General features: G+C 38.2%; 1 protein-coding gene across 2 annotated transcripts in view; it reads left to right on the forward strand.

Annotated features, from left to right (window-relative positions):
* QRFPR (pyroglutamylated RFamide peptide receptor) overlaps window positions 1-11,392 on the forward strand; it is a 46,300-nt gene extending 34,908 nt beyond the window's left edge. Inside the window, exons 2-6 of one of the 2 annotated variants that reach the window (XM_019829007.3) lie at window positions 496-654; window positions 3,330-3,394; window positions 7,075-7,310; window positions 8,501-8,598; window positions 9,361-11,392. In XM_019829007.3, the coding sequence (XP_019684566.2) occupies window positions 496-654; window positions 3,330-3,394; window positions 7,075-7,310; window positions 8,501-8,598; window positions 9,361-9,701 (899 nt within the window). In that variant the 3' untranslated portion in view covers window positions 9,702-11,392. The remainder of the gene's footprint in view (window positions 1-495; window positions 655-3,329; window positions 3,395-7,074; window positions 7,311-8,500; window positions 8,599-9,360) is intronic. The other variant, XM_011281672.4, reaches the window with a different exon arrangement.
* The last annotated feature ends 1,179 nt before the right edge of the window (window positions 11,393-12,571 follow it).

The raw sequence follows: 12,571 nt of genomic DNA on the forward strand, positions 1-12,571 counted from the left end.
TAGAGAAAGTGAAATCAGTTATGAGTGCAATGATGTAATCCACACATAAGGTCTTGGACAGAAAGGCAAAGGAGAATAAAAAATAAAAGAAGAAATCTGAGTCTTTGGTGAGAATTCTTCCTTTGCCGTGATTTGACAAAGAACCAAAAAGAAAGACATAAAGACGACTACCTGTAGTTGAGACACCAGGAGACCACTTCACGCTGACTTTGTTGTTTCTCGATCAAAGCTCACATTGATTTTTTTTCTGCCTGTTATCAATAACCAGATACTAACTGGTCCTCTCATTGTCCTCTTATACATAATTACCTATAATTAAGGAACTTAAAGATAATATCAGCCAGTTCAATCTTTTTCAATTATTTTGAGTCTATAATGTTGCTATAATCATAAAACTTTTGAACAGAGGCTCAGAATTAATCAACTGTAACAATTACAAAAACACAGATAAAACTTTTATCTTGATGTTTAACTGGTCCTGTTTCCTTGCTGCAGGTGCCTTCATTTGCAAGATGCTGCCATTTGTCCAGTCAACTGCTATCGTGACAGAAATTCTTACTATGACCTGCATTGCTGTCGAAAGGCACCAGGGACTTGTGCATCCTTTTAAAATGAAGTGGCAATACACCAACAGAAGGGCTTTCACCATGCTAGGTGAGAGTGTGCCAGTGGCAGTACTCATGCTCTTCTTCAGTACAGAACAAAAAAGTTTCTTCAATGTGAACTATATTGATGAAGCGGACGAGTAGCTTCTTGTCTAGCCTTGTAGGCATCAGGGAGTAATTTCGGAGTTTTAGTCCTCTCCCCATTTTACCTTGACCTCCACTCCTTTTCTTCTTTCAGTCCTAACCTCACACTTCAAATCTCCTTATCTCAGATTCACTTCTTCAGTTTAAGTCTTAAACTTTTAAGCACTACTTTTAGTTGATTTAAGATAACCTTCAATGGCATTACCACATTAACATTTATTAGATTAGTAAACTGTCATCCTGAGGAAAGAGGCGTGTAACCTAAAATGCCCTTCTTAGGCCCAGTAGATTTTGACAGGGGGAAGGAAAGGTGTTTTTAGATGGGCAGAGAACGAGGGTGCTACTCAGAGGAGGCCCCAGTGCTGAGGACACAATAGCCGCGGGGCTCATGGGGACACTAGGTGCTTGCTGAGTGCTGGAGGTGCCTGATGAAGACAGATTCCATCCACTTCATAATTTTGCTTCAGACATTCCTGCATCCTCAGCTTGATGTAACCATTTCTGAGTCAGCAAGACATGAGGAGCATGTACCTCTTGATAAGTGGCAAACTGTAAGTGGTGTCCTAAAGCCTAGCACAGTAAGATGGAAGCATTTCTCTATTCGATAATTACAATTGAGTCATTTAAAGTAGAGCCGTAGCATATGTATTACAGCTAAATAATGAAAGGTTGAGGAAAAAACTAATGCAATAACCAAAAAGAGCAATTTTTACTAGTATCTCACTTGAGAGGAATAGGTAAACATTTATTTCTGCTTTAGGAGTTTAGCCAGCATGGGACAGTAGAATTACAGAAAGAACTCCTAAGGGTTTTGCCATGCCAAACTCATTTTACATAGTATGAAATGAATAGATAAACCAACGGGGAAAATATTCGTTAGTTAGTTATTTTCAAATTTATGTCACATCCTCCCTACAAAGAATTCAAAGACCTCTTGGCTTTTAATAATGGACATCTTCCCACCTTCAAAACATCTGAAAAGCATGTGTGGGTGTAGAAAGAGGATGAGGAAAGGAATACATGGAGGAGGGAAGTCATTAAAAAAGGAAAGAGAAGTAGAGAGTCTCAGCATCTGAGGGCAAAGTCGATAACAGGCAGTCAAGGCAGTTTCTACCCAAAAAATTCATAGGAGACAAAGGATTTTAAATCAAGAAGGCTCAGCATCCCATGGGGCTTTCACACGTGTTGCCTGATGTCTCTCTCTGGCCAAGTACCTCTTAGCTGAGACTGCTTTGCCTCCAGGCCCCCACCATCAGAGACCTGCTAGACTTATTTGCCCACAAAGGTTCATTTACACCAGTAATATTCATCTAACCTCAACCTTTCTATCCCTGAACAGGCAGTAGACCCAGAAGGATTGGCAAGGAGCTAAGTCAATTAGACTCAGTTAGAATCCAGAATTTCTACTAAAGATTGGAAAAGTGATTGGACATAAGATTACATAGTGAGATAATGATTGGACTAGATTAGAGCAGATGTTTATGGCGATGTGGATAGAGAGAGATTGATTTGTGAGTCTGAGAACTGTCTTGAATCATCGAATAATAATGACTATCTATAGGCAGTGCCAGTTCACGTATTTCTTTATAATAAACCCCAGTTATGGTTTAAGTGAGTCCCAGTTCCTTGAAATCCAAGGCAATATGCTGTTTTCTTAATAGTACCTAATACAGATAGAATAAGAAGAATTTGAACTGGGATATTTCTCTCAGAATTGATGGTGGGTCTCTTGGTTATGGCCTCATCCTAGTCTGTTCTGATTCTCTTTTGTTCCTTGCTAAGGACACATCATTAAAGCAATTCTGTCAACAAAATCATGAAGGACAGGAAATTTGGAAAGAACATTCTGGTATCTTATCAAATGTTTGCTTTGTAAATAAGAAAATGATACTCATATTATGATGCATAAGATAAATGTACTCAATTTTAAGAAGAAATTGTAGAGGGTGATCAATATCATGTTTAAGTTATTCATCCGTTTGACAACCAAACAGCAGGTGCTTCTGAGGGCCAGGAATTTTCTTTGGGGAAAATTTCCCTTGTTTAGGGAAACAAACAAGTACAAAAATAAACTGCATTGTGTTTGCCCTTAATGAGCTTAGAAGAAGTTGAAAAGAAACAACTAAGGCAACAAAGGTGCCACTCTAGAGGGCAAATGGAGCCAACAGGGAATTAGTTCTATCAGGAAATGATGGTGGCCTTCAAAGATTTCCTAGAGACAGTGACTTTTGAGTTAAGTCCTGGGAAATGAAGAACGTGGACAGAAATATAACAGGAGAGAGAGGCAAGTGAGAGAACCTCAGGGATCATGTTAAGGGTTTAAGTTTTATCTTATAGGTAGTACAACACTATTAAAGATTTTGATTAAACACTTAAAAATGTATCAGGAAGACTATTCTAGCAACAATTTTGAGGACAGAGAAATAGCATCAGTGGGAACATGTAGCCCACTGCACTGCTCTAGGGCAGAGATGATTGCACATAAGGAGTCTTCATGCTTACAGCATATGCTTTATGCTTAAGTATGCATGTGTTCTGCTTCACTCACTGAATCAGATTCTGATGATTTTAATGTCTTAGCAGGTGTGGTCTGGCTGCTGGCAGTCATCGTAGGATCACCCATGTGGCATGTACAACGCCTTGAGGTAGGTTCGGGGCTGGCTTGATCATCATATTATTGAAATGTTCCCCAGCCTTCTCAATTACAATCATTTTTCTTCCTGCAAGAGCTTTATAGCAAATTCTGGTGACCCCAATTATTTCACTGAAAAATTTTCAAATGAAATAAAATAATTTGTTTTAAGATTTTTTCCTCTGTTTTATCTAGTTCTTCCTTGGTTAAGACTTTAATGCTTAAAAGAAAACTTATCAGAGTCATTTTCTACATTTTCCTGTCAGCCAAACATATTTTCCTAGTGGCCTCCCGTGTCTTATTACATTTTAAGAGTTCAACGGTTGCTTTAGATTTTTATTTTATTTTTAAAACACATCAAAAAATTGTAATCAATCATCTGCTTATTTGTTGATTGTCCCTCATAAGTCCTTTCTTCTCTGCCTCCCATACATTGACAAATTGAAATTTGAATTGGAATGTGTGACAGGATCATCTTATCTGATCTCTCCCTTTCCCCCACACCTTAAACTGATGGTCTAGCATTGTCTGGCTATTCACAGCAAGGGGATACTGTGCTGTTTTTGGTGACCCAGCCTATCCCATGGGGCATACATACACGTCCTGCATCGGTGATCTAGCCCAGACAGTAGTCTTCAAAGGCAGTAGTGGGTTGATCACTAGATAATTTTTTTTTAACTGTATCCTTTTATACCTTTTTAAATTGATATAGACAAAAGTGAAACTTTACTAGATGGCAAATGTCGATTGGCAAGGATAGCAAATGAGCCCTCAGGAAAGGGTACATTTAAAACATTACTTGACTTTTTTTTTCTTTCTTTCTTTCTTTCTTTCTTTCTTTCTTTCTTCTTTTTTTTTTTTATGTAATTGGTATATTGAATGAGCTGGACTCCACAGGTGAGAGCTGGAAGTAATTTTATTCTATCCCTTGCTACCTATAAAAATGTGACCTGAGAACTTTCCAATACTCTGACAAAATGTTGTGGATGAAGCTCTGAGCAGACCCTGTAATTCTTTCAGCCATTCAGATAGCAACATTCCTATGGTCACTTTTAGTCACAACAACTTGTTAATTCTGTCATTAAAATTCCAGCCCGGTGTCACAATCACATAAGTCCATACTCTCAATCAACACAAAATGTCTCCCAGCTCTAGCTTGAACTGTTTTTAGGTCTAGAATCCTACAATATGCAAAGGGGAGGTGATTCCCTTCTTCTCTGCTTCCTTACTGGGCGTTTCTCTTTCTCTCTTCCCATCCAAGAAAATGGCTGCCCTTGGCAACTTGGGAGCTGGTGTTAAGGATGGGGAGAGGAAGGGACAGGTGTACTGGTATCATCGCCCTCTGTGAGTGACTTTGCTGCCCATGATTGATTCCTTATTCATGGGTTTTTCAAAGATAACACCACTGAGGCTTCTGACTCCTGCTCCAGCAGGGTGCTCATGTATCTTCCACACACAACTGTAAGTGGCTGGGTCTTTTCTCCAAGGCTGTCCTTATTCCGGCAGGTATCCCATACTGATGGAGGCTTCACACGTGACCCAACCCAGTAGTCATTTGTGGGGCCCATTTCTGGCCCACAGAACACAAAGAGTTTTGTCTATTTTTTAAAATAAAATTATTTTATCATATGCTCTAAATATGTTTTGAATATGTAACTCATTTAGTTTTTAGGAAATACATATGTAATTGGCAGAGTCGGTCCTCACCATCAGACAAATCAGCTAAATCAGATTTGCTTTCTGTCAGGAAAAAGTGTGATTTCATTTTTCCTATCAAATAAATCTATTAATATGCATCCCATGGCCACCTTCCCACTTCTAAATTCTATTACAGAGAGTGTGTGTGAGCATGCATAAAGCCTGAATTTCTCACCTGGATGAAATAAAACACCACCAACTTTACCATTTCCACCCACTGATGTTCTCTTTGCTTTGCTGTCAATGGGCTCTCTCTCAGGAGTGATGTATTTGACAATTTTCATGGGGTGGAAGCAAAGAGGTGGCTAAATTAAAATTGTCATCATCACTTCTGCCTCTTCACTGTATGAAAAATGTAAATTCACAACATCTCAACATCTGTCAAAATACCTTTCTTCTAAAGCCAGAATAGAAATATGTTTGATATAGGGAAAACACAAAACCCTATCATGGATTTATGGTGTCTTGATTACGGTGGCTTCACTGACATCAGTAGTTCAAACCACCTCCTTTTTTAGTGCCTCATAGTAAGAGTAGGACTGAGTGAGACATCTGACTTATGTAGATGGGGAGAAGAGAGATAGAAGCGAGCTGGGAGTGCAGGGCCAGCACAACACTCAATCTCAGGCTTCCCCTAGGCAGTGGAATTTTAGAGAACTGTATGGTTCCAAAGAGACAATCTGAAATTGATTCCCATAAAACCATGTGCCTGTGCACTCAGAAAGTCTTTGCTTGTTCCCAAGGCAGCATGCATCCCCTTGGAGACTATCAGTCTAGCTTTGTGTTTTAAGATGTGCCAATATGTTGCCCCCATGGTCGTTGGCATTTGTGGGCTCTGCCTACATGGGGTCAGCATGAATTTCACCTTAATATCCCGTTCCCAGGGAGTTTGGATCTTGAAATTATTATTCAGTAAGTGTTTGCATCCCTTGTTGCATTTGTAAATAACACCTAGATCAGAACTTGAATTTTCTTGCCTTTGATAAGTATACCAGAAAGCTTCCCCCCCCCCCCCATTCAATTGACTAAGGATTGGCAATAAAAATTGCAGGAATGGAGGCAGAAATATGTCTAGGACCTAGGGATACTTCATCTGGAAATCTCTGAAGTGACTAAAATGGCAATAGTTTTGATAAATTTTCTTTTATTCTTATTATCCAGATAAATGACTTTGCTTAGTTTGTCCCTTCTTAGCATTTGCTACTGTTATTAATATTGTTTTTAATAATATTTTGAACCCAACCTTCTGTCAGAAATAGTATTAACAAAGAGACATTGCATTTCTGTAAAATATCTACCTCAAAGGCTGATAGCTGAGTCTGAATATTTGTAGATAGACAATAGTTTGAATCCCAATTTCTTATTCATCTCAAATCTTAAAGCTATCAGCTAGCTGTTTTTCTAAAATCTTTGCAAGCAACCTGATCACTGCAATCTGAAATAGCAGTAACAAAATGCAAGCTTTCAGTACTGTGAACTGAAAGATAGCTGATACTTTGCCAAAATCTGTCTCTTCAACAATTGAGGAAGCAATATAATGGAACATTAAACTAGCTGGTGTGCAATTACAAGATGTTTTCTTTTTTTCATATGTACCTTGATTGATGTAGTGTATTCTTCCTCTGAAAAGTAATAATCCTCATCTGGACAGTATGCATACATACTTTGGTCAAAGAGTATAGCTCTTTCATCGAATTGAAAAAATTCTGACTACAGTGTAAAAAAAGTTGAGAAACATTAAAAAAATAGCCTATTGACCTCAATTCCATTTAAAATAGAAAAGAAAGTATAGAACTGTTATGAATGTAAGAAATGATGTGGAGGAAATGACACCTTACAACAAACGAACAATCAAACTCGTATCTAATTTGCAATATGGATCCACAGTAAATACAGGAGGATTTGAAAACTGCAGCATTATAGCAGTACGTGGCTGTTTTCTGTTCTTTTGATGCTGACTCTGCCTCCTCTAACTGATTTGTTTTTATGTTAAAGATTAAGTATGACTTCTTATATGAAAAGGAGCATGTCTGCTGTCTGGAAGAGTGGGCCAGCCCTGCGCACCAGAAAATCTATACCACGTTCATCCTTGTCATCCTGTTCCTCCTGCCTCTTATGCTGATGCTTATCCTGTACACTAAAATCGGTTATGAACTTTGGATAAAGAAAAGAGTGGGGGACTGCTCAGTGTTTCGAACTATTCACGGAAAAGAAATGTCAAAAATAGCCAGGTCTGTTTAATGCAGCAGTCGCCTCCGTTTAAAATACTTTTAATTAGTCGTGCTTGAGGGGGAAGTTGCTAGAGCTCTCCCAATTCTTGGGAACTTTAGCCCAAGTGCCATTTGTAATTCATGTTCACAGAATGGGCTGACGTTCAACTTTGGAGATTTTAGGAATAGCAGGTATTTAGACAATTTGGAAAACTGTTGAATTTTCATCTATATGTGAAGATGACATGCTAGGAAGAGCTGTGGTGTTCTCCTCTCTACCACTCGCAGTTACATGGTGCAGATAAGTATCCTTACGCCTAAGGCTTCTGCTTTCCTCACGTGTGACAGGGAGCATAATAAATACCCATCCTCAGATGATGCTGAAATACATGAAATCTGTATGAAAATTCTTTGGTGACCAGAGTATGCTATTTACTTTATTATTATCTATACTATCATAATAAGGGCTTTCTTTTGTGATTATATTCATTAATAAAAATTTTAAAACACAATTTACTGATATAGTACTTGTATTCCGTATCATTTATTTTATAATCTACATGGAACAGCTATTAAAAACAAAAACAAAAATCTTAGAAGTTTAATGGTTAGATGAAATTCTATCATTTCTTCAAGTGTGCAGCGACCTCTAGCGTCCAGTTTGTATGAAGAAATCCTCCCTGTCAGTGTCCAGGGCTGGATCTTCAGCTCTTTGGGACTTATTGCTGATTTCACTCTCCACTTCATTTCCTCAGAAGAGTGTTCTTCAACATAAAAATGAATAAGAGCTTAAACACTTGACTTTAGCTGCCTAACTTTAAGTTCAAACTAGCCCTTACAGTTTAAATCCCTTATTAGTCATCTGACTTTGCAAGTTACTCAACCTTCTCCGTGCCTCAGTTTCTGCATCTGTCAAATGGCTTCCTGAGAAGATTAATGGCATAACCCATGCCAAGCATCTAGCAGAGTGTTAGATCTATAATGAGCATCCTTCATAATTGTGTTTATAAGATGAGAGATTTGGGAATGAAGGCAATAGCAATGGGAAGAGATGATAAACAGCCCACAATTAACCTATCATGAACTTTATTAATATTTGAAAAGTTATGGTTGAGAGACTTAGGCTCAAACTTTATTTAATAGCTTTGATATCAATTTGACAAATTTGCCAAGGAGAAGTTAACTAATGCGATGTGTCCTTGTGGGTCCAGGAAGAAGAAGCGAGCTGTCATTATGATGGTGACAGTGGTGGCTCTCTTTGCTCTATGCTGGGCACCTTTCCACATCGTGCACATGATGACTGAATACAGTGAGTGCTTTTCATTCTCATTTGTTAGAAGTTCTAGTTCATTTCTTGCTAGACTAGACCATGAATCATTGAAAAATTTGTTGCTATTCCCTTGGGTAATCAAATATCAAACATTTAATGGGTTTCTCTCGTATTTTCAAGATTACCAGATCATTACATGGTGGGTTAATTATGTACAATTTTGAACAAACCTTTAATAATCACAGAAGGGACAGAAACATTTTTGAGAGTCTTTTTTCATGCTCTGTCCCCTGTTCTCCCTAAACCATTCAAACATGGAGGAGGTGTGACAGCCTATGAGCATTCTCTGTTTAGATCTAGAATCCTGACTTGAACCATATGAATTTGATAACACCTAGGATTTCAGCCAGACCCCCGGTGTATTACCTGTGATAATCTGAGACTTAACATGATTCTCAGATACAGATTGTATTTCTATAACACAAGTGAACGTTTGAATGGTAACTACTGCTTCCAGTTTACATGACATTTGGAATCAAGTCGAAATGCGGTAAGTTCCTTAATATGTGCTGGGCACCAGGCTAAGCTTGTAAGCCAAGATTCTCTAAGAATGGGAACTCATCACAGAGCTCATTTTTCTTCAGACATCAGATGGCTCTTCCCAAAATTGCCTTGAGTATTTTTCACACCTTTAACCACTTGTACAAGTGTAAGTGTTTGGTAAAGATATATGATAAACAGAAATTTTATTTTATGCTCGTGAAAACATAATACATGGTAGACTATTACTTTTTATTTCAGGCAATTTTGAAAAGGAATATGATGATGTCACAATCAAGATGATTTTTGCTATCGTGCAAATAATTGGATTTTCCAATTCCATCTGCAATCCCATTGTTTATGCATTTATGAACGAAAACTTCAAAAAAAATTTTTTGTCTGCAGTTTGTTATTGCATAGTAAAAGAAACCTTATCTCCAGCACGAAGGCATGGAAATTCAGGAATTACAATGATGCAGAAGAAAGCAGTGTTTTCCCAGAGACAGAACCCAGTGGAGGAGACAAAAGGAGAAGCATTCAGTGATGGCAACATTGAAGTCAAATTGTGTGAACAATCAGAGGAGAAAAAATACATCAAATGACATCTTGCCCTGTTCAATTCTGAACTTTCTGAAAATTCTGCTTTAGGTGGTGGCCGCTAATTATAACAATGTCTGCATAATTAGGACTGTTCGTAGCTTAATTGGAAGAGAAAATTATTTTGAGCAAAGGTGGAAGACTTTTTTTTTATTCTCAGAATGAGGAAAAGAAGGAAACAAATCATTTTCTTCATAAAAATATAACATTATACATGAAAACACAATTTTGAAAAATTAGTAAACTATCCTTGTAGATTATTAAAAAAAAACTTGTATAGAAATAAATGTTTTTGGCTGGTAATTTTTCCCCTAATGCAGTCAATGTAATGTGACTTTCTATGTATTGCTAAATGAGCTGAGGAAATAACTTAAAAATTATGCCTTCTTTTTTGAGTAAGTTAATGGTTGAACACAGTAATGTAATTTTCAGTGCTGTTGAAGCTTGGTAATACAGTCTCTTACAAATGAGGTCTGTCCAATAATCATCAAGTCAAAGAAGATGGCGAAGCCGCAAAATGACCAATGAATGTGATTCAGAGGCAGGTGCCCGGGTGTGAGCTTCTTCTAGCCCTACCAGCTACCACTGCTGTGATGACTGGCAAGCCACTGAACCTCTGTAAGCCTCTGTTTCTTCCTGTGTATACTGGTGAGGTACCTCTTCTTCGCAGGGTCACTGCCAGAAGAAAACGAGATGTGAGCAGGAAAGCCCTTTGTACTGTGCAGCACCCTCAGGTTCTGAAGCATCATCGCAGCCCCCATGTTCCAGGCCTCCCCTTTCTGCTCCCTTTTGCTTCCTGAGAGTTGCCCTCAACGCTGCCAGCTTTCCACCCATGCCTGTTTTGTAGCTGTTTTCTCTAATCAAAAGAAGGATGTTTCTGGGATCCTCATTTATAGGCTGGCTGTAATATATGTAAGCCAGTCTAACTATCTCAAATATTTATATTTTTAAATCCCTTACTTTAGTAGTGGGATGAATGACTGGTTGTTATATAAAAGGACTTTTAGATGTAGTTAGCAGATGAGAGCATTAACTCCAAGCCCATGATTTTACTGTGCCCCAGACTGACCCCCGAGAGAGCAAGGCTAGGAAGAATGGAGTTCCCCACTCATATTCCTTACCTTACTTCAATCCCCCTTAATCATAACCTCTCTTCTTTCCAGTCTTCTCCTCTTACCCTCAAATATCATGGAACCAGTGACCACATCCCAGTGCCCTGCCACTTCCCCTTTAACAACTGTGATTCCCAAAGTCCATTCACAGCCTCTTGGCTAAAGTGTTTCTTTTGCCTCCAGTTTTGCAGCACTTATTCTTTCTGCCAGGAAATAGAGAAAGGAAGAGAAGCTCAAGAATTATCAGGGTACTATTTCACTTGTAAAGCTTTAAGGTTTGGGAACCAGAGAACTCAGGCTATTTGGATCTTTCAAAATGTAGACATTTAACTTTTTAGGTGTGTCAGGATAAAATGGATACAGCAACACAACTGAAACAGTGTGTGGTATTAAGAAAAAATGGCAATATGATACCGAAAATTAACAAAGTCAAGAGAAGACTACTGATGATTTGGTTTGTGTTGAAATGGACTTACTATGGATTATGTGTGTGTGCCAGTCTCCTGTTATGACTAGCTATCTTGTAGCAAAACAGTAATTATCATTAAATCATTAAACCATTAAAAATGAATCATATTCACTGATTTTGGTTATCCTTATTTAATCAGCAGATATCCATATGACTCTTCCTAAATTTGATGTACATATGTTCCAAATATAACTTACTGAAGATGGGATCAATCAACACTATTACTGACCATTTAATTATTAAGGTTAGAGATTTTTAAAATTCCTAAACATTGCAGAGATTGATCAAAAAACATCTGGCTGCACCTGGGTGGCTCAATCTGTTAAGCATCCAACTCCTGGTTTCGGCTCAGGTCATGATATCTCAGTTTGTGAGTTCTAGCTCTGGGTCGGGCTTTGCGCTGGAGCCTGCTTAGGATTCTCTCTCTCCCTCTCTCTCTCTCTCTCTCTGCCCCTCCCCTGCTCTCTCTGTCTCTCCAAATAAATAAGTAAACCTTAAAAAAATAAAAACATATAGATATTAAACAATTTAAATAATTACTGTAAAATGTCCAGACACCTGTGAAAGATTTTTTACCCCTCACATTGCATTCATGCCATTTCAGAAATAAAAAATAGAGCAGTTTTGTTTTTGGTCCTTTAAACATGTAATCTTTTTATTCTGTTATAAGAGTTTGGAAGAGAAAACTGGTTCAATCCATTATTGGAAAACTATTATAATTAGTCAAAGAAGCTCCGGTCTGGACACTGAGCGCTGACGATAGTGTAACACAGCTTATGAGCCCATACAGAGTTCACCTTGGATTTGCAAAAGGAGCCCTGGTTCTGAGCTTTCTTCTGGTTTCCTCTGACTTCCCTGCCCCCTGAGTCTCTTAGGCCTTTTGTCCTCCACCCAGGCATCTGCTTTCTCCCCCTTTTTTTTTTCTTTGCCCTAGGCTGTCACTCATTTTATTCCATCTGATTTCCCCTGAATTTGTGCTTGAAGTGAGAATTGACAAAGTCTCTTTGGATCCAGAAGGGAGGGTTGTGGAGGGGTACAGAAGGCTAGTCATTAAAACCATTCATTAGCATTTGGGTAAAATGTCTATGAAATCAGGGAAAAGATATGCATCACTGCTTAGACCTCTAAGCCTTTTATTTCATTATGGATCATTATGCCAAAAAGAGCTGTGTCTTTTCTTCTACTCTACAAACAAAACACAACAAGAAAAACTAAAACCAAAACAAAAGAAAAAATACACATCTCTCTTTTCTTAGTTTCTTATGGATCAGGACATCAGCATTTTGCATACTCG

The sequence above is a fragment of the Felis catus genome, chromosome B1, assembly GCF_018350175.1.
Source record: "Felis catus isolate Fca126 chromosome B1, F.catus_Fca126_mat1.0, whole genome shotgun sequence".
Taxonomy (NCBI): Eukaryota; Metazoa; Chordata; class Mammalia; order Carnivora; family Felidae; genus Felis; species Felis catus.